At 40.4% G+C, this 26029-nt stretch overlaps 1 protein-coding gene across 1 annotated transcript; it reads left to right on the top strand.

Moving 5' to 3' along the window:
- Positions 1 to 1640: 1640 nt before the first annotated feature.
- On the top strand, positions 1641 to 26029 carry LOC309445685 (uncharacterized protein; the record flags this gene model as incomplete). Its single annotated transcript, XM_082064688.1, has 27 exons — positions 1641 to 1701; positions 5094 to 5359; positions 5612 to 5822; positions 7119 to 7326; positions 7529 to 7672; positions 8548 to 8704; positions 9586 to 9665; positions 10647 to 10770; positions 11037 to 11117; positions 11256 to 11357; positions 12507 to 12634; positions 12764 to 12863; positions 13499 to 13618; positions 14256 to 14330; positions 17455 to 17673; positions 18478 to 18688; positions 19089 to 19296; positions 19674 to 19817; positions 20597 to 20753; positions 21380 to 21459; positions 22017 to 22140; positions 22657 to 22737; positions 22853 to 22954; positions 23319 to 23446; positions 24164 to 24263; positions 24989 to 25108; positions 25943 to 26029. The coding sequence occupies exons 2-27, from the start codon at positions 5159 to 5161 to the stop codon at positions 26027 to 26029; spliced, it is 3492 nt and encodes a 1163-aa protein (XP_081920814.1). The 5' UTR covers positions 1641 to 1701; positions 5094 to 5158.

Raw genomic sequence — 26029 nt, 5'->3', positions numbered from 1 at the left:
ACACTCTGTCACTGCTGTTTTGTGAAGTGTCCTTTTCAAAACAGATGTGGACCTCCAAAGGAACATCTTAACAGATAACAGATTGCCACCACTTGATCATGGGTACAGAAAATCCTGAAAATAAATTATCCAGCACCTGAGAACAACTCAAGCTCTTTGGCTCGGATATGGGAAGAAATAAAAAGGGTCACAGAACTAGGAGAGTTGAAAGCACCCTTGTGGTGTCCTGTTGAATTTCTACTCTCTTTTGGTTTTGATAGCAATTGAGGTGCAGCCAGTCACTTTTTTAAATCACTTGCAGAGAGGGGCCTGTAGCAGAATTTCTGCAGCCACTTTGCTCAGCAGTGTTTGCGCGTTGCCTTTGGGAGAAGAAGGCCCCACAATGGAGAACAACATTGCATTTTTCAGCACCTTCTCTGACAACTAGAATTTCCCCTGTTTTAGGAACTGCTGTAAGAACACTTCCCTCTAAAGGTCATATAGAGCAAATCTTACTCACTCCTTCATGCCCCAAAAGAAGGGTGGTGGATGTGGGAGGATTGCCACATTTGTCATTTCATGAGCTATAATAAAGTCTACATATTTGGGGATTTAAATACATTTTTATATTTTATCTGTCTTGTATGTCAGCAACTCTAATGTTGTTGGTTTTGTTTTCCATGGACAACCAGTGAACCAGATTAACGTGAAATCACCTGGGCTTTGAAAGTGAAGCCTGAAAAACTGAAAGGGAATGAAGATTTTAAATCAGATTGTCAAAAATGCTGATTTTTTTACAGCTCAAGCCACTAGCAGCCTTGTTCTAGGCAATCTAAAATAATTTATGAGAAACCAGTCTTACCTCTCTGAGGAATTTACAGTGTGACTGCATAAGGATCAAGAACAAGGTGGGTATCATGATGTGTCGTCATCTCTATCTTAGAGAAAGTCAGAGTATATTTTGCCTGGAACCACACCAAATGGATATGGCAAAAGTGAGAAGAGAACCAGAAATCTTGTATTTTGAGAGACTCAGCACATCTGTAACCTGAGTAAGCTGCTACTTTTTTTTTTCATACTGCAACTTACTGAACTAAAATATATTGAAATGTGGTCAGAGAAATTTTTTGCTGATACATAAATGTGTTTTATGGCCCTATAGCATTCTTGGAGTATACATGAAAGCATGATGAGTTCCTCCTCCTTTAGCTAATTGGTGATGGCCTCCAGTTTCATTCTACATCTCTATTGATGGTGTAGTGATTGCTGCAGACATTGTAAATATGTCTTTTGTCATGCTAAATACTGATTTCCTAGCTATTAGTTTCTGGCATGGTAAAAGTCATTTTAGCAGTTCCACTTTTCATTTTTTGCATAAGCTCTTTTTACAGTTTTGCTAGAGATATAGAATTTTGTCTGTAGAAGACTCTTGAGATGAAGGATGGATTCATGTTTAACATATCAGAGTAGAAGCATGTTAATCTTGCTGCAGTTGCAAACTTTCTTGTGTGACCTTGAATTCTCCCGTTCTCTTCTGCAGTGAGACACAGCCCATAATCTCCTGTGCAGACCTTTGTTCTTTTAAACTGATGTTTGCAGTTCACTTGAGATCTTTTGCTATGCAAACATCAAGGATTATTCTACGGTTTGGATCCTTATTTAAAACATTCAATAAAAGAAACGTTTGTGAGAGGCACCTACATAAGGGACACATGCTCATCAGTAAGTCTGTGCAGCAGGCAATCAGAACATCATTTAGTGATTCTTGTACCTGGCCGGACACATGTTTCCACTGTTCTGCTCATTTTTATATGCACAGTTCACAAACAATTTAAGTGGTTCTCTTCAGATTATTTCCTTCTAAACTGACTGACACAGGTTTCTGATGAAGCCTACAGGAATAAGGCACCCACGTTCCACTATCTCTCACACTGCATTAGGTTCCTATAGGAAGCTCAGTAGTAAGAAATACCTATTCTGCGTGGTTTTGAACTGTTTGCCTTTACCTCCTGTGCTGAGGAGACTGTATGCTGTATGCTGAAATCAGTATTAGCACAGGAGTGAGTATGCTTTGGATGTTGGCTTTATAAGTGAGTCGACCACCTGATCTATATAATTGATTCAAGATAAGTCATGCCCCCCTGCTTTCTAGAAATTGCCCTTTTTGCAAACTGTATATATACATAGGCAGCTATTTCTTGTGGTTTTGTTGTTTGTTTATTTTGTTTTGTTTTTTCTAACAATATCACCTTCAGCTTTTGTGCCTTGAAAAGGAGACATTTGTCTTTAAGAGTAACCCCCATCTTGCCTGTTAAATGTCATTATCTCAGCATAGATTGTCAGTCATGGGCAGCAGGAATCCTACGGCTGACTCGGTGCCTCACTGGATATACAAATGTTTTGCTAAAAAATGTAAACATCACTTTTTCATAAAGGAAAGTGCACTTGGCACACAAAGAAGCAGCGCGAGGTCTGCACTGCTTGTGTGCTTATCCTCAGGTTATCCCCATGTTTATCTTGGAACTGAAAACATTTTGCTGGAAAGGACAGGAGCAGGTGTTCTCAGAGATCTGGGGAGTCAAATATTCACTGGGGCTGGGCCTTTTCCTGAATTCTTCTGATAGGCAGGAGAAAGTGGCATTAGCATGGGCTCTATGTCCATTTTGTGCTTCCCAAAACATGCCACTGGCCAAATTAAAGGCTCACAGCACGAGGGCTGTAAGGGACTTGGAGAGGTCATTGCTCTGGCCTAAGGCAAGTTAAACCGTATCTAAACTAGTCTTGATAGCTATTTGACTAATATGGTTTTAAATATTGCCATGAATGGAGATACCAAAGCCCATGATCCTCTAGTGCATCATTCACCTTCCAGATAAATGATCATCTTTATTCCTTCCTATGCTGCCTGCTGTGCTTCAACCTGTTATACAGCAGGGAAAATGAAGAACAACTTAATACCCACTTCTTTGCAAAAACAGCGTATTTGGGTACATTTAACGTGTCTCCTCTGAGTTGCAGTACAGTCAGTTGCTGACATGGGCTGATGCACTGTATTTTCCCCCTGGGTTGGAGCATATTGGGGGCTGTTTCTACCTCTCTGGCCTGGGAAAGCCTTGAACATGAATGCTCTTCACTGGACTGTTTGGGGGATGCCACAGACTGGAGCAGAAGAGCAGTTTCAATTGAGCATTGAGATCGGGTGCTCTTAGCTGGGCTTGTGTCCACAGCAGAGTAGTAGGCACGTTGCTTGTGTGCTGTTTGCGTTGTTTTCAGACATTGTTCTCTGTGCCTTCCCAAAAACCAAAGAGAATCTTGAAACTCTGTTCTTGTGTCCTTCCCCACCCTCTTTATGTCACCCCTTCATCTACTTTCTTGTTGCACAACGCAGTTGGGATGAGGGCAGCAGAGTGGCGCATTTCTGGGTCATTACTTTCTTTGGGTACTTGCCCTGCGTACTTTGCCCAGCTCGTGACAGTGGCCTGCCAGTGCTTGGCAGAAAGTCGGCGTATGTTTTTATAATAAACCTGACCTGAAAGAAGGAAGATCTGAGGCACTGTGAGGGTGGAACTGAGGGGCGTTAGGAAGACTTAGGGTCTCTGGGCAGAAGACATCAAAGCAGGCCTCTCCTGATAAATGTTGTGGGACTGGTAAGTAGTTAATGGTGTGCAACAAGGTAAGGGTTGGGATTCTCTCACAATACATAGGCCTAAGGCAGATCCTAGAGTGTTGAAGCAAAGGCTGGAGCTCAGCCTTTACCCCATGTTGGTACAGAGCCAGAACAAATCCCACTTTCTGGGAAGCATGGGATTCCTTCCCATTCTCTGTGTCTCTGTCATTGAGAATGGGTTGAGAAGAGAAATTTTTCCGTCCTTGCGTTTGTTCTGGATTTCTGAAGCTGATTTCTGGCAGCCGCACAGATTTCCTTTGTGATCTGGGGAATATTACTTTGTCTCTCCTGATGTAAGTTCCCCGAGTAGTTGCATGTTCACATAGATTGTTTATTTAGAGAGCCCATTTTAAGGAGTAGTGCATAAAATATTAAGGCTTTATGGTTTCTCAGTTCAGGTGTATGTGCATGTCCCATCGAACGCCTGAAGCTGTCACTGCAGCTACACTTGCAATACGTAATGGAAAGGTGAAAGTAACTGTGTATTATCCCTGTGAGATGGGTACGCACTGTTGGCTGTTTAACAAGGACAAGGTTGTGGCACAGGAGGATTTGAAGGCAAAACTGGCTCCTTGAATTGAGGGAATATTTCCCTTAGATTTAATGGGGTGGGTAGATTCTTAAGGACTTGACACTCAAGGTTATCAGAAGATTCTGCATCGATCAGTAAAAATCCAGTTTTCTTTACTTGCAAGGCTGAGCTTTAAATAAATACAGTATCATCCATTCTGTCTCTTCCACATGTGCCTCTATGTTGTATAGGGAAGACTAGAATAAACTGGAAGTGCTGGAATTTTCTTTGCTAGTTTGTTTTACAACCTGTATCATCTTCGAAGTTGTACGCTTCAGCTGAAGTGCACAGCAAATGGAAGTCTTTGGCATTTCACCTTTCCTTGCCTAGTGTTTATTTTGTGTTTCTTCTATGGCTCCAATGAAAACAGAACTCACAAAGAAATAAATCAGAGATTCATCAGTTTTGTTGGTGTGTAAGTTCAGTGTGAATCGCCCTCTGGTGTATGTTTAAGACATAGCATAATTACAGAGACTTTTAAATCAAGGGGATGAACAAAGTGTCCTCAAAACACTCTCTAAGTAGTGGCATTTTATTTCTGAAAGCAGGCAAAATAAGATATAAAATGTACAGGAGTCAAGATATGGATATTTAGAAAAGGACTGTGAAGTGAGGTGTGTGAGTGAACGAGGAATGAGATTCATTCATCAGCTGACAAAGTAGGGGATAACGATTATGATGAAAGAATAGTGCACAATCTCTTTGCCAGAAAAAGAGGAACGCTTACTTTAAGAATCACATAATATAATGGAGAAAAACAAGGAAGCCCAGCAAGAATCTAGTTATTCAAGCTGGTTCGTATTAGTTTATCCAACATCACAAACCAGACAGCATCCGATACCTGGCTGGTTTTAAATGTATTTTCTTTCATTTCAGATGACTGATTCCTGTAGGTGTGTATCTGATTTTTTTCCCCACTGTCTGATAAAACATCATTTATCATGAGAACACTTATTAAATCATGGATTCCTCAGTGTCTGCGGATTCTCAAGTCACCTTGCAGATTATTCCATGGATGCAACAGGCTTCTTACATCGCAGATTGTTTCGTATTATGACGCTGTAAACCAGTGTAAAAAGGAACTGCCAGAATATTTCAACTTTGCAAGTGATGTCTTAGATGAGTGGTCGCAGCTGGAAAAGGTAGTATTTTTCTTTTACTTCATAGGCATTGGAACAAATCTCAGATGACACAAACCAGTTTTCCTGGTGGATTCTGCATAATATTAGCTGCAGAATAGAATACACAGTTTTATTTTCTTTGTCAGAAATACAGATATCACTTTAAGAGACTAGTTGCCAGAGATTATTTGCTTAGTCTGAAGTTATTTTGGATTGAAATTAGCCCTTTGAAGGATTGTCTTCATATTTTAAATCTCCTATTGTGTGTTCTAGGATGGAAGACGACCAGCAAATCCAGCTTTTTGGTGGGTAAATGATGAGGGAGAGGAGGTGAAGTGGAGCTTTGAAGAGCTGGGATATCTCTCTAGGAAAGCAGCTAATATACTTTCTGAGGCATGTGGTTTGCAGAGAGGAGACAGAGTTATAGCAGTTCTGCCTCGTGTTCCTGAGTGGTGGCTACTGAATGTAGCCTGTATGCGAACAGGTGAGTAACCTCACTCATCTCTTGGATGCAGAAAGAAAATAAATAGAAAACATGAAAAATATGCAAAATTCATTTGAAAAAAATGTAAACGGGAATAGGCTGCTGTGCCCTGCCTATGCTTTTGGCAGCACCCACACAGGAACCAAAGCGCTATTGTAGCAGGTGCTGAGCAGACATGGTCTGGTTAAGTGGCACACTCAGCTGAAGCTAGAGAGGCTTGAAGGGTTACAATCTAAGGCCAGGTTTGACCAGATACTGCAGTAAAACTCTCCACACTGATAATGTAAGTTATATGGCTAGACTGGTTAATAATTCAATACATTTTTTTCTTACTCTGCCATTACAGTTTTACAAATTCCTAGGAAGAATTTGACCTATTGCATTTTTAGACTGCTAAAGTTCCATGATGAAACAGTTCAGCATCAACAGGGACATGATCAAGTATTTTTCTTCTACGTAAGCTCTGTGATTCTTGCAGGTTGTAAATGGGGCCAAGACCCAGGGAATCCAGTTCTATTGCATCCAAGATTTTCTGGGCTATGACATGGGAATATCATTCAGTATCTCAGTGCCTCGGTTTCCCAATTGTAAAATTTGGTGGACACCTCTGAAGGTGCAAGAAGACTGAAATAAATCTGTAGGTCAAATCTATTGAAATCCTTGGGAAAAAGAGGTATAGAAATGCACTAAATTGATTCCTGTCCCACTTTCCCCCCTGAAAATGTGATTTCAGTCACATTGCACTCAGTATCCAAACTTACGTGTGTTCACATTACAAAATGAATCCAAGTTTGAGGGATATGTTGACTGAACAATGTATGTAAATTACCCAATATCAGTCTATTTATCCCATATCAAAGGTATTAATTCCTTATTGAAATAAACAATTGCTTTATTGCAGATGCAAATATAATCCAAATGCTGGTTTTATGCACATATTTAAAAGGATGATAATCCCAACACTTCCTTCCGGAGATATAAAGCATCAAAGAAGTTCTCAAAAATCTTTGAATCTGGATCTTACTGATGATCCAGACACCTTTAATATGGATGGCACAAAACTCAGCATCAGTGTTGCAGGATTTGGAGGCCTTTCAGCACCAGATGATCCCAGGTCATTTCTAGGCCACAATTTTGCCCAAGCTCTGCTGTCAAGTACGAGTTGTATTTGACTCCTGTTTCTGGAATAATAAGTTTTTGACAAGTAGCTCAGCCTTTCTGTCACTGGGGTCTTGTCCTGTGAACATAATAAAGAGAAATGGTCAGTTTTCTAAATTGCTTGTTGCTTTTTTCCAGGAATTGTCTTTATTCCAGGAACATCCCAATTAACAGCCAAAGACATATTATACCGACTCCAGGCTTCAAAGGCCAAGTGCATTATTACCAATGACACACTGGCACCTGCAGTGGAATCTGTCACACCTGACTGCCAGTTTCTGAAAAGCAAACTAATTGTAGCCAAAGGGAGCAGAGATGGCTGGCTGAACCTCAAAGAACTCTTTGCGTGAGTATCCAGCTGTTTTACCATCATCCCTGTGAGGTGAAGGAACCTGTATCAGTCAGGTGACATTGCTGAGTTTTGGGATTAATTTCCAAAACACTAATGAGTAAGGTTTTTACATCCCTCTGCCAGCTCTCTGTAATCACTGCATTAAGTACAAAAACCCCCTACATGGAGTAACCATCGTATACTATTTCTTCTGCAGGGTGACATCTGCTGACCATAAATGTGTCAAGACAAGGAGTCAAGACCCAATGCTGATCTATTTTACTAGCGGAAGTACGGGGTCTCCAAAAATGGTGGTGCAGTCCCACAGCAGTTATGGCATCGGATTTGCAACCAGTGGCAGGTATACCTTGCAGTTGCGCCCAGTGTCCTGATTAAGTGACATGATTACGGTTACACTGAAAATGTGACCATAAAACCTCCAGTAAATGTAGGCATTTAATGAGTGTAGGATCTTGCTTCTTCCTTTCCTTCCAGCTCTCATAGTGAAACCCTCATTATTAAAAGCTTCTTGAAGACTCAGCTGAGATCATCACACACAGTGTTCTGTCACTCGAGGGCTGACTGCGGAGTAGCTGTAGGGATAGTCTCCTTATAGCAAAACCAGATAAAGTTGAGTGCTTTAGTATTGTATAAAACTTCCTTGAGAGCCAGAGCAACCTTGGACCATAGCATTATACATTAAAAGTTACAGTTCAGTATGAAACTGTGGCTTGCTACTTATTTGCTTTCATTGAACATCTTTTATTTATGCTTCCCGAAGAGTGAGAAATTTCATGAAAATCAAAGGATCCATTTCCCAAGGCATTCTGAGTTGGAAGCTGGTGGTATAGAGTCCATAGAAGTAATTTGGTTAGTTTCCCAGAGAAATAAGATGTGATTTAGCTGATGTCTGTAATCCAGAAGATGGGGAAAGCCGACACCAAACAATCTGTTCAGTTTTTGATCTAGATCCAGATTCTGCAACTTAAGCCAAGGATGTTTTGCACTGTTGAAGAGAAAAACAAACACTGGAAATGTCAAAGAGGAGCAAATGAAGGGAAATAAGAGAATGGTTAAGATTCTCTTCAACTCCTACGAAGTTTCGAAAGAGCCCCACTTGCTGATGCTGCATCTTGTAATGGAAGCTTCCCACCTGTTCCTTTAATTATGCTATGACCTCTGCCTGAGTCTCTCACACTCTGTGAAGCATTTGTTTGGTTTCTGCTTTATCACCAGGTACTGGATGAACTTGACTCCTTCAGATACGATGTGGAATACCTCTGATACGGGCTGGGTAAAATCAGCTTGGGGCAGTGTTTTTGCACCATGGATCTGTGGATCATGTGTCTTTGTACACAATATGCCACAGTTTAAACCAGCAGTTATTGCAGAGGTAAGTGTATTATTTTACACTGGGAGTTTTATTTCCATTTTGCACAAATAAGACAAACCAGCTGGGCTCCAGTGCATGGGTTCCCACTGCTCTGTAGCAGCAGGGACAGTACTTCCCACATACCAAGCAGTTATCCCTGCCTTTGTGCCCCTTGCTAGAGGAACAAGCTTTCCCTCCTGGTTAGGCCATGAGACATGGCTGCAGTATGGGGGAGGTGTGGTGAAAGATGCGGGATAAAAAGAAGCTCACTACTGTTTTGTCCCACACTTGGCCTAAAGCTCTACTTCAGGTGTGGACTTCCAGCTACTTTGGGCTCAGGGTGAGCATGGGCCAGTATTCAGAGTATGGCATAGACCTGAATCAGGACCCTGTTATCCTGAATTCTCAACAGTTGCCACAAAACCTATTCTTCCTTTCTGCCATTTCACAAAAGCAGTCAGCTGGCCTCTTCTCCTCAACGTTAGCCCCTTTCGTGGAGAGGAGACTCAGACTTCCCCAAGAATAAAACTGGAAAAGCTTTGGTCCAGTTCACTATTGTCATTTAGCCTTGAGCCTGGGACGCAATTGCCTTGGGAAGGAGAAAACAATCTTAATTGGAGCTGCTGCTCTCAGTGGTCATTCACTTATGTGAATGATTTTTTTTTTGGACAGAAAGTGCCGTATTTTCTGCAGCAGTGGGATGGACTGGTACGGCCACTCTGCAGTCAGGATTCATAGTTACTAATCTGTAGTTATTCTCTGTGTTGAATGTATGTTGGTTGCATTTTATGGTTTTCATTTTGTGGACATTTGAGCACGTAGGTTGTGTTAACCACCTGCACATTTACAAGGTCAGACCTGCCGTTATATTTTCCTTTCAACAAAACTTTCTGTTTTTCTAGACTCTCTCAAGATACCCCATCACTGTCTTTTGCACGGCTCCCACTGCCTACCGAATGCTGGTCCAACACGATTTGAGCAGGTACTGCACTCATGTCTGTTGCAGGGGTAGCAGAGAGAGGTTGGGATATAATACTGTGACAGCTCTCGCTGTTTCGTTCCTTACGTTGCTTGATTTGTTTCAGCTAAAGGAAATCTAATTAGCGAAATTTGCTCTCAGAAAAGAAAGCTAAGTTCTGAAATATGAGAATAACTAGTCAAACTTTAGGCTATTCAGGCTTCGGGAGTGGATCTTTGAAAAGACAACACAGAGGAAACAAGTGAGATTTTTTTAAGTTCTCACTTCCTTTGAACTTGTGGTTTACAGTGAAATTGAAGTCAGGGTTTCAGGCAGCACTGGATCAGGGAACTACTGGAGTACAGTAGAACTGTTGTCACATACTTGAGAATGAAGTGAGTGGTTAGAGGACTTCTACGTGCTGAGAGCTATTTGGCAGCTGTTCCCACCAGTTTGTTACACTGTGAAATACTAAGGTTATGAGAAGTGGTCAGGGTGATTTGTAAGGAGTTTTCACACCTTTCATAAGGTATTTCTTCTTCTCACATAGGTCTTTTATTCCGACAAAAGCCAAACCTGGTTTAGCAGAGACCTCAGACTTTGTGTTCCTATTCAACTTTCCTTTTGCTCTAGAAAATTCTCAGTGGCTTATTTGATCTTGGATGTTGGCACATAACTCGGCTTTCCATGAACAGCTGATGTGCTTGTTCAGATGTCTCCCTTCTTGTCAGCTCTTCCAAGAAAACACCTTTGCTCACCCTTTTTCTAGCAAAAAAAACCTACTTCCAGTGACTCAGAAATAAAGCACATTATCCTTGGTGGTAACACAAGCAGTGTAGGAGTCCAGTCCTGGACTGTGGAACAGGCTGATTATTGTCATTTCCAAAATAGCTTGTGAAGTTTATGTGTACGTACTTTGAAAGATGAGGGAGGCTGCCCAGTTCATAGCATTCACTGCTCTTTTCAAAAGTTAAGAATATTATTTGATTTGCTATTCCTCTCAAGCTACAAGTTCACGAGTCTGAGACACTGTTTATCTGGAGGGGAAGCACTCAATCCTGAAGTGATGGCAAAGTGGAAAATCCAGACAGGGCTGGATATCTATGAAGGTTATGGCCAGACTGAAACAGTACGCTTGCATTAATTCTTGCAGTATACCCTTCCAAAGGTAACAATACCAGAGGCACAATGTGCTTGATAAATCAATGGAAAAGGTGAGAATCATATAAATGAACTTGTTAAAAAAGGCTGTATATAATTATGATTGTATAATTACAAAATCAACTAGCTGCACATTTTAATGTTTATAGGAAATACTATGACAATAATAAAAGCTAGCCAATAATGAAGTCTAGAAGATGTTGCACAAATTAAAAAAAAAACCCTTTTATGCAGGTAACAATATGTGCCAATACGAAAGGAATGGAAATTAAACCTGGCTCTTTGGGAAGAGCTGTTCCCCCTTATGATGTGCAGGTATGTTGATATGTTACATCTGAGCTCAGCTGCAGTTGTGGGTATAAGAGTAAGTCAGTCCCTCTCTGTCTTCACTGGGCTATAATGCGGATATTCGACTGAGCTAATGGAAGCAGTGGCACTATGTCCATTCTGCAGATCATAGATGACCATGGGGCTGTCCTGCCTGCAGGAGAAGAAGGCTGCATCGCCATCCGAGTTCAGCCTAGGCGACCATTCTGTATGTTCTCCGAGTACTTGGTAAGTTGGAGTTGGCCTGTCTGTGCATGCTGAGGAGCTCAAGAGAGACCCAGGATGAGGTACTGTTGACTTACTGAGGAGCATAATTTCATCCAGCATCTTCACAAGGTCTCTAGTTACCCCCTGCAGCGTGCATGTATCTGCAGCCCGCGTGTATCACCTGTGTCTGAGAAGCCCTGTGTACAGTTGCCTGTCACATAGATGATGTGCACAAGATCAACAACACAAAAACAAGCTACAACACAAAACCCTCAAGCGCAGACATTCATGGCTTTGTGGAAGTGGCATCTGTAATCTGACATCAGTATTCAAATGGAAAGGTTCTGCCCACTGAAAGCAGACCAGGCTTGAAAACCATTGAAAACATGTCAGAAGAATGGCCATGGTTCAGGTCGAGGGTCCATCTAAGCTAGTAGTCAGGCTATGGTGGTGCTGAGTTGTAGTGCATACTTCAGAAAACACTACAGTCAGGCAAATATATTCTCCACTGCATTTGAACAATTATATTGGAAAAGCTTTGGGGAACCTATCTGTGTGTTTAATTCTTTTCTGAATCCCCATGATATTTGGATATTTGTACCATCCTCAAACAACAATTTGCACAAAGTAATTGCTTGCAATGTGATTAAAAAAATCTTCTTTTGGTTCATTACTATTACTTCAGTTTTTCATTATGTCTTCTGTTGTCAAGGTCTCTTTCCTCTCTAATGTAGACCTTATAAATCAATGTAGATAATGAAGTTTTTCGTGTAGGTCATCTCATTTGTGTTTTGGTTTTGAAGGTTAGGGGTGAAAAGTTTCCATTGACAGGAGGTTATTGTGGCAACCCCCTGCAAGGATAAATTGTTTCTCTGAAGAGAACGGGTTATACATTTCAGTAATTTGCTGTGATGGATGAGCATTTTGATAGAGCACACCCTTTCTTCTCTAGAACATTAATCCATATATACACAAATGCTCTTTTTCACCTCTCATGTATTTCTACTACAAAACTGCTAATTCATGCAGCTCTGTTTTTTTTTAACTGAAGGCATAAAATAGTACTGAACATACTAGTTTTGACAACAATTTAAAATAATTGTCTTGATTAATTTTAGCACCACTGCAAAGTAAATGCATTACATTATTTAAATGTTTGATTGTTGTCAGGATAATCCAGAGAAAACTGCTGCCTCTCTGTGTGGGAATTTTTATGTCACTGGGGACAGAGGGATTATGGATGAAGATGGGTATGTCTGGTTTGTTGGAAGAGATGACGATATAATTAATTCTTCTGGGTAAGTCAGTTACCTTTAGATTTGCTCATTTGCGTGTTAATGATGCTCTGTTTTATCGCAAAGTTCAGTCTGGAAACATCAGGTGAATGGCTAACTTGCTAGATCTGTCATATCTGCATTTTCTGCTAGGTATCGTATTGGCCCATTTGAAGTCGAAAGTGCATTAATACAACACCCGGCAGTCTCAGAGTCAGCTGTGGTCAGCAGTCCTGATCCAGTTCGAGGAGAGGTAAAAAGAAAACCAAGAGATACAGAAAGCAATGCGCCTTATTCTAAGCATGAAGTTTCCTGTATGTACTAGGCTTCACTGGAATTAAATATGTTGCAAGTTTTGAAATTAAAATGGGTTAAAAAAATTTTAAAACCATACCTTGACAGATCTTAGAATTTCAGAATTATTTCTCTGTTTACAGGGTTTGGTGTGGGAAGAAGTTTTTCTCTTCAAATTTGTTGTGACATCTTTTGTCTAAGAAATAGAATTTGGTTTATTTCCCTTTTTGTCACTAAGCATATGGTGGCAGTGATATCCAGTGTTTAATTTTTCTTGTTGTATTTGCAACGTTTCTTTCAGCTCTGGGGTGAGATTTTCAGCTCTTTTTTTTCTGTTCTAAAACTTTTGGAAAGTTTAGTAGTGTGTCAAGTTAAGAAGAAAAAAACGCAGAAAAATAGCAAAAAGTCCTATGCTGCAGAATATGTTGTTCATAACTTGGCACTCTGTAAAAAGGGCCAATGAAAAGGGAAATTAAAGAAAAAAAAGCTCAATTTTTGGCATTTCTCAATTTTGATACTCAGTTTTGGCAACAAATGCATCCTGTTATTCCCATGTCTGGAAGTTAATGGAGTCCCTTGACTTTTGTGGCACAGGTAGTCAAAGCCTTCATTGTTTTGGCTCCTGCTTTTGTATCACATGATCCAGAAAAGTTAACTCATGAGCTTCAGCAACATGTCAAGAAGCTGACTGCACCTTACAAGTATCCAAGGAAGGTGAGTACAGCACAGAAAGACAGGTCTTCTAATTAGATCAGAAACCGAAGAGTTTTTGTCCTGCCTTGGCTTCTCTTTAACTGCATTCTGACTAACACTCCAACCATAGCTAAATAAAATAAAATAAATTACAGGGTCTGTTACAGCTGTAGCCTTGGCCTCACTGTATGTGCTAGAAAGGACCCAGAGAGTAGAAATGATAATATAACTTATCTTTATCAAGGTGCAGTCTTCCTTTTATGAAATCCTAGGGTTTCACAGCGACTCAAATGGGACAAGGCATCCAGCTCTTACCAGTTCCTCCCGTGAACTCTGTTCAGACTCTCAGCCAAAGCAAAGGCGAAATTCCTGCTGGCAGTAGAGGGGTTGGAATCCATCCCTTACAGCCAGGAAAGACGCCAGTAACTCCCCATCCTGACCATTGTAACGCTCATTTCGTCAGGTTTGTGGTACTTATCCCTGCGGGTATTGCCTGTGCAGTCAGCTCAGACGTGTAGTGAGCAATTTCACCATCCCAGCTCCAGGCTGTACAGCTTCCCATCTTTCTACCCCAGCCATAATACAGGTGTGTCTTTCCTTGCACCTTGGAGATTAATCAGAATATATTTGGCTACAAGTGAACATTTTTGCCTTTCAGGTGGAGTTTGTTCAGGATCTGCCAAAGACGGCTACTGGGAAAATCCAGAGAAAGGTTCTAAGGAACCAGGAGTGGGGAAGAGGATAACATGACCTGGAAACTGGGGAGAGAAAATTTCCATGATCCATACCAGCCATAGCACATCACACTTGGCATATGGTCATGACCCAGAGAACTTGGAGAACATATGGAAAAACAAGATATTGGTGGGGGGAAGGAGATAATGCTCACATAGCTTGAGGTTGTGTGGTATTAAAACCACCTTTGCCATCTATCTACACATTTTTGGAAGGGGGAAGGTATAAGAATTAAGAATGATGAATGGGAGAGAGAAGAGACAGATCTGGGAGCTTGCAAAGGTTTAATTTTTTTACTGGAATTAATATAAACAGCTTCCTTAAAAAAGAAAAAAGAGTAAATACAACATTTTGATAATTACAAATAAATAAGAAATTTATTAAAATAATCTTTGTCCTGTAGTGGGTATCAGCAGTGAAGAAATATTCTCTCTTCAAAAACTATCACTGTAACGTTCCCAAATTCTTCCTGATTGGAAGGAGAAAGATGTGTTCTTTAACTACTTCTCTTCATCTCGATGAACTTGTGTTCTGCTTAAATGGTTAAAGTGGAGGAAAAGAGAAGATACAAAGTGCTTGAGGTTAAGGTGCAAATTGCACACAGTTAACAATGGTGTAAATGATTATAAGAAAAAGGTTACTCCACAGAAAGAATTGTGCTGCCTGGTCTGTTTTGTGCTATGTTCTGTTCTCATTACTTCAAAAGTAGTAAATGATAAAGTAGAAAGGGTTTGCTCCAAATCCTTTTAGACACAGCGTCTGGGTTTCACGTCTCCAGATGAAGTGTCTTCACAGTGCCTGGCTTGGGAACCTCATGTCCTGAAAGCCGAATGAAGAGGCTCTACCCCAGCCAGCTCTCAATCTGTACTATCCACAGCAAACAGGTCAGGAAAACATTATTTTCTGAATTCCTAGTCTTGCTGGTCCTTGAGAAGAAGCAGATGGTACTAAATCAGGAAAAGAAATATTTCTGATTCCTATAGCAGCTCAGAGGACTTTGCCATTACTATGTCTTTTCCTCAGTTTCTTACTTCATTTTCACCTCTAAGTTTTCAAGTGAAAAAGTCCTAAAAACTGTTGAAGGCTCTCACAGCAAAACTTTGCACATATTTTTGTAAACCACAAGGGAATCCTGGATTTAAAATGTTTCTCATCTTGCCGGTCTCGAAGGCCATTTCCAGTCTGGGAATACTGTTCCTGAATGTTCTTTCTCTCCTTTTTTCTTTACAGGCTATCGTGCAGGTTTTGTCACTGCAATACTCTGAAATCTGTAGATTATAGCTAAATCATAGAATTAGAGCAGACTAAGATATGAGAAATATCTTACTTTGTGATTAAAAAGAATACTCAAAAAGATTAAACTTTTCTGCTAAAGGAATGAAAGGTGATCTGTTGGTTTTCAGCATTAACAGTAGAGGTCACAATCAAATGTTACATTTGATGAAAAACTTGATATTTTTACTGACAGTTGTTTCCTTAAGTAAGAAAAAAACAATAAAAATAAATTCATGTCCCAGAATATCACATAAAACCCCTTTATTAACATCCATTTCAGTGAATATTTAAAAGACCTTTTTTTACCAGTAAAACCTTTTTAGATCAATTCTTTCCACCAGGTCCGTTTTAATAGAGTTTTCATTTAAAATGGAAATACCACCTAAATAAATTTCTGCTCTATAATCCTGATTCCTGAAGTGGGTGGCACTTAGGGACATAATAATAATTTTATATCCACATCCTATGTTTCTTTCTCAGGAGCAAATGATATCCTACAGGATTATTTACAGCTGGTCAGTATTTCTCTACCACAATGTCATGTAGCATGGGGAACACCATGAATTACTGTTGGTTTTGACAAAGTATCTGTGCTGGGGGGAAATCTCCATCCAGATTTTTTGTGCGGTCAGATGTCTCTGAAAAGATTAAGTTGTACAAGTTCTAGGTTGAGTTAATTAGCCTGATAAGCAGTTTATATATTACTGTGAAACCTCCTGTTAAGTAATAAGTAATTCCACTGTTAAACAAGTTACTTTTTCTTGGAGAATGAAATTTGACCAAAACTGAGATCCATGCATCAGACATGTAAGGATAAACAGTTACAGCTGAAGACCTGGGACAACAGGTAAATGAATACAAAACAAACCTTAAAACCTGGGACAAAGGGCAAAACTTTGCAGCTTTGCTCAGACCATGGAAATTCCATATGGAAAATAATTTAATCAAGAGTATACATATAATTTTGTACTAGATTGTGAATAGCTTCATCCTTTGTAAGAACAGAAAAGAAAATTAAGCTGTATTTCAAGAGTCACTTATCTAACCTTGTATTGAGTTTAGTAACTTGGGTTTAGAGGTTGAAAAAGGAAAACCAGTAGATGTACCCAGGTTTTAGAGTCACCATAGGCCTCCAGGACTGTTGGCTCCTGCTCTGACTGCAGGCTCTTCCAGACACGAGCCAGGTTTTGTTCCACGTTTGATCATCTTCCTGTGCACTTATGAGAAACCTCTAAATAGCACTAAAATTTTTAGAGTGGGGCACAGTTCTACAGCAGTCTTCTAGACTGCTTATAATAATAATAGTAATATAAAAAGAGAGAAAGGAAGAAAAAAGAGTAGCGATGGAAAGGAAGAAAGTAATCGGACTTGAGAGCTTTTAGGGTCCAGCAGCAGTCTGGAAACATCCTTCAGCTCCATGTGAGGGAAAAGGAATCGTGAATCAGCTACTGAATGCTTTAGTGCAAGAACCAGTAACCTCCGTCTAATGCAAACAATACCATCTGATGTTTTGTTAGACTGAAGAGAGTTGTGGGCAGTTAGCAGCCCCAAAGAGCACATCAAGCATCTGTAAGGATCAGCTGAGCTGTGGTCAAGATGCCAGATCAGTACAGTATATTATATCCTCCAAAAGCTGGTGGTAAAAAATGAAAGAAAGGAGGACGGGGAACTTCACACTGAACTGTTAAAAATTCAGTTTGGCTGTGACTAGCCTAAGTGACTTCAAGTAATAGCTCATCAATTCATAACTGAATTTTCTTCGGATAATCTCAAGATCATTTTGTTTATTTTAATTTGTATTTGTTTGTTGCAGGATTAATAGCAACAATTCTGCTAATTTTCTACAGCATCTACGTACATCTTCTGCCATGAAGTTGTTTAAATTTCAGACTCTAAAATCCTTGTGGACTCTGAAGCCTCCTGATAGGGCTTTCCATGGACACTCCAGGCTGCTTGTCTCTGATGTGCATTCACAGTACAAGTCCATCAGGCGGGGCAAACAGGAGATACCGAAGTACTTTAACTTTGCAAGTGATGTACTGGACAAATGGTCTGAGATTGAAAAGGTAGATGATCTTTTGTGCAGATGAGACACTTTAATTTGAAATTTCATTTGAAAGAAGTTAGGTTTTTCTCTATTATCAAAATAATCAGTTGCCAAAACCAACTTGTATTAGAAAGTTAAGCAAGATCTCATTCTTTCTTGCTTTAGTTCAAAAGTGTCTCTGACTCTTGGTGCTCTCTGTGTAGGTAGAAAAAACAATGGTAAATCTCTTTTGACTCATAACCTTCTGCATCCTATAATATTAGATATTCACGTCATGAAAATACAGGTAAAAATAGCATGCATGCAAGGGAAAATTCTCCCACAAATGTTTAATTGCCTTGCTCCAAAGAGGATTCTGCATTTGCCCAGGTGCCCCGTAGTTAGAGACAACTTAATTCCCCTCTTCCTGAGCAATGCGACTGGGAAGAGTCCTGGGATACCGTGTCGTCCTGCTGTTTTATTTTGTCCTCTGCCTGTGCTCCCTCTGTTTAACACTATTTCACAACTCGATATCAGTATTATGTTTTGTAGAGGCATTAATGCTCAGCATAAGGCTTAAACTGAAATAGGATCCAGAGTAAGACTTGAGTCTGGATACAATTGGGCTGGTAAAGATTTCAGGTTCAGATAAGGAGAATTTATTGGGGAATATCTGAGCTTGATCTATGACAAATCTTGATCTCTTAAGGACAAGGGAAAAATAGTAGCTTATGTGTCTGTTGTGAAATACTTGGATCTTCCATAATTTGCAGATGCTTCTGCATTGTGATTTCATGATCCTTCAGAAGAAAAAATTTGGGGTTTGAATCCCTATGTTTTGTAGGTTGGAAAGAGACCTCCAAACCCTGCCTTTTGGTGGGTAAATGGAAAAGGAGATGAAGTGAAGTGGAGCTTTGAGGAGCTGGGGTTCCTGTCTCGGAAAGTGGCCAATGTGCTGACTAAAGTATGCGGACTGCAAAAGGGAGACAGAATTATTGTGATCCTGCCACGAATCCCGGAATGGTGGCTGGTGTATGTGGCTTGCGTGCGCACAGGTCAGTATGTCTAAAACTGGTAAAGCCGGTTGATGCAAACTGGTAGGGAGGATCAAGAATTTATATTATTTAAAACAGAAAAGTAATGTAGTAATCTAGCGAGTAGCCTAACTATCAGTTATGCAGGCAGTCCTGAAGGATTTACACAAGGTGTGGAGTGAGAGCCTGTGCAGCAGGCATGGAGATGCCAGAAGATAGGCAAGAACCGTAGAAGTCACCAGGCAGGTCCATGTTTCATTCCTTACAGAAGACCACAAGCAGCCACCATACCCCATTATAATTGTTCAGCTTGGGAGTGCCAGGGCAAATTCATCTCAGAGGTCAGTTTGGGAAGAGTTAATAGTTGAAAAGAATTAGATGTAAAAAATGCCATCCCAAACTAACTGTATTGCTCTTCCAGGAATTGTCATAATTCCGGGAACATCCCAGTTATCAGCCAAAGATATGTTGTATCGACTCCAGGCGTCAAAGGCCACGTGCATCATTACCAGTGACACTCTGGCTCCTGCCGTGGACTCAGTGGCATCTGAGTGTCAGTTTCTGAAAAACAAGTTAATTGTGTCCAAAGGCAGAAGGGAGGGATGGCTGAACCTCACTGACCTGTACAAGTGAGTATGAGATAGGGACACTGCAGTCATGATGCAGAAAGCAGACCTGTTGCTCACAAGTGCACATTTACAACTATTCATTGTCTACAAATACTCATCCAGTGCCAAGATTAAGGTGTTAATTGTGACTGTTTCATTGCTGGTCCACATCAGAGTTGTTTACCTAACAGTGGTCTTGTTGTGGGGAGTTTCTACCCTTTTCTTTAGGGGAAGTCTGTCTTTGAGGAAGGTGTAACTCCATGTAGTAGTCTAACTTGGTGAAAAGCTTCTGTGAAGCTTATTTGCAGTAGGAGTTCTGCAATACACAATACTTCATTACATTGTGAAGTCTGTGTAAAGTAACCATTGAAGTTTTGATTGCATTCTCTGTTTTAAAGAAACCAATCTGCTGACCATTCCTGTGTCAAAACAAGGATTCAAGACCCAATGAGTATCTTCTTTACCAGTGGAACCACAGGTTCTCCAAAGATGACTGAACATTCCCAGGGTAGTCTTGGTTTCAGACCCCTTGTAAGTGAAAGGTATGAAACGTTTGAGCCTGGGTCAACATGGGATAATTGAAGCTGTGTAGCAGAACTGATAAAAAAATTACTGAATAAGAAACACCAATGTACGGCCCCAGTTCTCCCTCTGAAATCGGACTAGAAACTCCACCAAATTTCTAGAGGAATAGGATGATGCCCAGTATTTCCATTTTCCAATGAATGTCTCTTGCCCTGTCTTTAGAGTGGTTCAAAGGACAGCCATCAGCTGGGAATACTTCAGCGCAAAGAACTGAGAGATACCGTGCTGTTTGGGCTGCAAAAAGCTTTGTGGCGTGTGTAGATGAGCAGAGGCAGAAGTTTATGTTGGCTGCACAGATCACCCTGGTTCCTTAGCAGCCTCAGAACTGAAATAACTGGTGTCCGACACAGAACGCCCTATATTCCCACCTAGTGGAAAGTCGCTTTATGAAGTCCAGACTCCTCTCTTTCCCTTACTTTATCTTATGACTGATGCCATACATGTATGATATACATGTGTGTATATATATATATATATTTTAACAAATGTATAGTTAGGTGCCCTTTTATCCTAGCACTAGTTCATAAAATAAACGTATTCAGAGTGCCTGGTGCCCATGTATCTTGTTAGAAATCTTGGGCTAGTTGTGGTTTTTCTTGTTTTCTTTGTGGTTTGGGGTCGGTTGGTTTGGTTGGTTTGGGTTGTGTGTAGTGTTGGTTTTCTGTGTGGGGGTTGTGGGTTTTTTAAGCAAAAAAAATTCATTATCTTTTCTTTCATTATTTTCCTCCTCTTTCAGGTACTGGTTGCATTCGACTCCCTCAGACGTTGTATGGTGCACAGCAGACACAGGATGGATACTGGCTTCAGTGGCATCTCTTTTTGATCCCTGGGTTTTTGGATCATGCGTCTTTATACATATGCTCCCAAAGATTGAATCAGCAGCCATCCTAAATGTAAGGAAAAGCTCATGTAGATATGTTAATCTGCAGAAAGAGCACAAAAAATAATTCTTAAGAGCATCCAAAGATTTCATGAGGGTTGTGTCCATAGTTATGTTCAAGATGGTGTAACCATTGCATAAAGCCCCTCTTTGCTTTTTTAATGTACACAGAAGGGGCCAAGCCTGTGGTTCTTGCATACATTTTGCTCGAGGCTGGTAAGCATGTGAATGAAAATAATCCAGAAGCACCACTAACTGCTTGCCTTTTATTCTAGTGACTATGAAAGTCATATCAGCTGGTATTACTGCAGAAACTAAAGTGTTTCCCTGCCCACACTAGCCAAGATTAAAGTGAAAACCTCCCTGTAATGCAGACAGGGATGAGCTTATCTTGCCCGTGCTCCAAGCTGTGTGGTCTGCATGTCATGTAGACGTGTTAGGGTGGGATTTTGTCCAATCAAATATAGTGTGAATCTCTGTATATTACACCAAATGTAGGAGGGTTTCTTACTCAATAGTGAACATGTAGTGCTTTTACATGGGAAGGAGAGATATGTTTGGTCCTTGTATCACCTGTTCACTCTACATCCACAAAGCAGTTTTTTGTCTGAGCTTCATATATCCATCTTGTTTAACTAGACTCTCTGTGAATTCCCCATTGACACGCTGGTTGGTGCTCCAACATTGTTCCGCATGCTGGTGCAAAATGATCTCTCCAGGTATGTCAAGAAATTACTTTTACTACTATTTAATGTACCCTAACTAAACGAGTGATCTCCCAGTTCTAGCTGCTTGACCCAAAATAAGGTAGTAATTTAGTTTAAAGTATCCTTCATAAAAAGACTGTCATACAAAATTTGTGTCTTTTGCTGAGTTTTGTGATCAAACACAGAGAAGCTTGATGTTTTCCCTCAGAAATCTGAGACCTTCACTACTGAACTTGTGAGCAAATCCCTGAGGGTATGAAATTATGTTAGTTTCTTTATCATAATTTTCACATCGCTCTGTGATTAGTTACAGGCATGTCCTTAAATCCCAGCTGACTTCCACAAAATTTTTACTTTATTTTTCATGTGTGTTTGACTGCTACTGCTCATTTGTCTAGTATTGAGCACAGACTGATATCCTTGCTGTATCAGGAGCCAAACGATCAGGAATCCTCTGATTTCCCCACTTCATGGGGCTAACTCTCCTAGCAAACAACTCTCCAGTAATGTTTGTTTATGGCTGCATGCATTTAAATGCTGCTTCTCTTGTGTTTTAACTCCCTGTGAAGGTACAAATTCATGAAGCTGAAGAACTGCATGAGTGGAGGGGAGCCACTCAACCCCGAAGTCATGGAGCACTGGAAAAGCAAGACTGGGCTGGACATCTGTGAAGTGTATGGGCAGACTGAAACGGTACATCTGTAGGATCGATAATCCATTAAAACTTTGTAATTCCTTTTTGCTTTACAATGTTTAAATGTTGGTTTTCAAAGAACACGGCCAGTTTCTTCCTTCACGTTTCTGCGAGTGTTTCAGTAATCTGCTCCCCGATAACCTCTGAAGGAACACCCTTCCAAGGCTCTCCGCACAGAACCTGCTCGAAACGCAGATTGCTGGGAGGAGATGTGCTCTAATCTATAGGTGTCCCTAAGCAAATTCCAAGTGAGAGTGACAGGCAAGAGGGCAGAGTTTGAATGTAAGGAAGAAGACTGGTTAGCAGAGGGCATGAATTCTTTGCAGAAAATGGAACAGGATTCTTTCAGACAGTTTCTTGATTTTGCTTATCTGTACCATACAGCACTGACACATAAGAGCCTGTGAATGTTAATTCCTGACTTTGGAATTACTCTAGGAAATACATTTAATGAATTAAATGTGAATGTAGCAATATTCTATTGCCAAACTTTGTTTTGATTTTTATTTTTACAGGGAACAGTCTGCTGTGTTTTTAAAGGAATGAAGATTAAACCTGGATCAATGGGGAAGGCAGTTCCCCTTTATGATGTTCAGGTTTGTTGGCTGCTTTTTAGGGTCTTTCATAGGGCACTTTCGGTTGGTTGGTTGGTTGGTTTAGTGGTTCTGTTTTTCTCCATTGGACTAAAATATGTGTTGTTTTTCATTCTAGATCATAGACAAAAATGCTAATATTCTGCCTCCAGGACAACAGGGTGAAATTGCTATCAGAAGCAAACCTTTAAGACCACTTGGTTTATTCTCTGAATATGTAGTAAGGACTTTATTTTGTTCCTCATCACCACCAATCTCCCCAAAATCTCTCCAATTGCATAGTGGTTCAAAAGACTGAATATTTTTCACCAGTTTTTTATTTATTGCCAGAGTAATTTGTTTGTTTGGATTGGAGGATGTTAGAAAAGGGAAGAGAAGAATTTGCTATAGAGTTAAATTTTTTAAGGAATCAAAATATTTTTGGGGTTTTAAACCTATTTTATTTTATAGCAATGTCAGTACAATTCTTGAACATTCCTGACTGAAAAATAAAGTTCTGGTACATTCACTTTATGTGCATTATAGCACAACGTACAGCTAATGCATGCTCAAAATCTAACCTACTGTTTGTAAACCACTTTAAGGATAACCCAAAGAAAACTGCAGAAACTGAACGTGGGGATTTTTATGTCACTGGAGACAGAGGGATTATGGATGAAGATGGATATTTTTGGTTTATTGGAAGAGATGATGACATCATCATTTCCTCAGGGTCAGTTTGCATGCTTCCTCTCTAAATCTGCCATTGTGTAATCTCACATGTTGTGTTCTGACATGATATTCCTGTGATTAATGTATTGACCTCTTGACTTAGAAATACTTGCAGCTGTTATCACCTTTTCATGGACCTGCATTATCACCTTGGTGATGTCAGTGGCATCTCTGTATCCATTTCCCCTACACCACCTCATCTGCCCCAACAAAGAGTGAGGACTTCCATTGGCAGAGGAGGGATTTTGATCTAGTTTGGTTTTTGACGAAAATTGAAGGACGTCTCTATTGGAGTAAAAAAAGCATTGAAATGTTTTATTTTTAACATGTTGAAATGGAACAATTTGATATTGTATGATATGATACCATGCTGTGGCATTGGCTGGTGCTGCAGACCCCAGCTGTCAGGGTGGATGGAGCCACAGGAAAGGAGAGAAATGGAGAGGTGTCCACAGCCTCAGCAGCCCTCTGCCACGGGCCACTGTGAAATGCTCCTGCCTTCAAACACAACCAACTTTCCCACTCTGCCTAAAGTTTCTATAGTTGTTTTTTGTTGTTGATGTGTTCTTTGACTTTTGTGTTGCGTTTGTTTGGTTTGTGTGTGGTTTTGTTGGTTTGTTTGTTTGTTTTCCTTCAATATGACAATTAAAAAACATTTTGTTCGTTTTGGTTTTCCAGCTCATAAAGCCAAATCCTACATTTTTCTTTCTGTACCTAGATACCGCATTGGGCCATTTGAAGTAGAGAGTGCCTTGATAGAACACCCAGCAGTAGCAGAAACAGCAGTTATCAGCAGCCCAGATCCCCTCAGAGGAGAGGTAATGATGCTGAGCAGTGATTGGGGAAGCAATATGTTTGTCTAAATATATAACTCTATAAAGCTTTTCCTACTTTACTGAATAACCTGCAGCTCTAAGGTAGTCGTGTCGTCATAGATAATCCTACTGGGGGTGACAGGCAAAATCCCTTCCCATTTACATGCATTTGCTCTTCTTAAGTTCTTTTCATCCCAAGGGGGCTTTCGCTGTGGAGAACAGTACAGTGATGTTTACCTTCCCCGATCAGACCTTTTTGTTGTTAAACACTTGCCTATACATTGAAATTGTCTTTTCTGGCTTTCTTCGTGTAGCCAAAGTTGTACTGGAACTGCCCCAGCGTTAGTCTTGAGCTACCCATATGGCGAAAGCACAGTCCTGTGCTGGGATGATATGGGCCTACTGTCCTCAGTGTGAACTTTGGAGAGAAGCAAAATGTCCCTCGGCTTCAGGGAGATTTCTGTGGAGACACCTCTTACTTGACCCCTGCTGAGAGGACAGAGCAAATGCTCTTGCTCTGTAATGAGAGCAGGAAAACTGTGCTTTCAACCTTTCCTTTTGCAGATACATGTGCAGAAGCTGGGCACAACCATTTCTTATATTGCACTGGTTTCTCTGTTCCTCCCTTTTGTGTGTCATGACTCTGAGCAGCGCTGTTCCCTGGTAACCTGTGTATCAGCTCGTACAAATGGATGGTGTCAGATCATTTTATTGACCATATCTTGCAGGTTGTGAAAGCATTTGTGGTCCTGTCCCCCACCTTTTCATCCAGTGACCTGGAGAGCTTAACCCGTGACTTGCAGGAACATGTCAAGAAAACTACTGCTCCATATAAATACCCTAGAAAGGTAAATGCTTCTGAGGAGAAACGTTAAACCAGAGCACCCTTCCATAAATCTCAGGAGAATTACTATTTGGATTTTCATGATTCACCCAACAGTGGTAAAGTTTCAGCTAGAGCACTGGCTCCAGAAAATCTTTCCTGAATAACATTAGTTTGCATTGTTTTTCGTGTATTGGAGTAAAGTGCTTGTTTAAATCTTTTGCGACTTCGTATGATATCCTAGTTAAGTCTGCATGTTCTAAGTCAGGCTCACAATCATAGTTCTCCATTTTGTGTTTAATCTTCAATCAAGTGCTCTTCAGTGACTTTAGGGTAGTACAGGACTGACTCTGGGTGACCTTTTATCTACTGGTCCTCACAGGTAATAAATAGGATGAAAGCCCAGGGGGATACCTTTGGTATTTCCCAGTCATTGCAGCACTACAGGAAAAAAGCTACTAGCGGTGCTCTAGTTTACTTGTGCAGAACTTGTAGGAACTAAGGACCATTAAAGATACTGTACCAATAACGTCTTTTTTATTTTCTTTTTGTCATTCGTCTCTGACATCTGGTAGCATTTCGGTATTAATCCTTCTGGTACAGTACTTATATTACATTACTCAGTTTGGTTAGCTGGGAGGCAGCTACACAGATGTTTGACCATCTAGGCAGCAAAGAAATTGTTTTCACTAGTGGCACAAAGTGCTGCCTTCATTTGACTTGGACTCTTAATATATCCTTTAGGCAAGCAGCTTTTACTGGTGGGAGTCCACTCAGATTTTCATATATGCTGAGAGCCAGTCTTGGAAAACCAACTCTGTAGAACATGCTACATTGTTTTCTGTCTTTTTTTATTTAGGTGGAATTTGTCCAAGAGCTGCCAAAGACAGTCACTGGGAAGATTAAGAGGAACGAATTAAGAAAAAAAGAGTGGGGACAGATGTAG

Source organism: Streptopelia decaocto (assembly GCF_964273445.1).
Source record: "Streptopelia decaocto genome assembly, chromosome: 13".
Lineage (NCBI taxonomy): Eukaryota > Metazoa > Chordata > Aves > Columbiformes > Columbidae > Streptopelia > Streptopelia decaocto.
The sequence above is the reverse complement of the archived record's forward strand: the minus strand, read 5'-3'. Positions and strand labels throughout refer to the sequence as shown.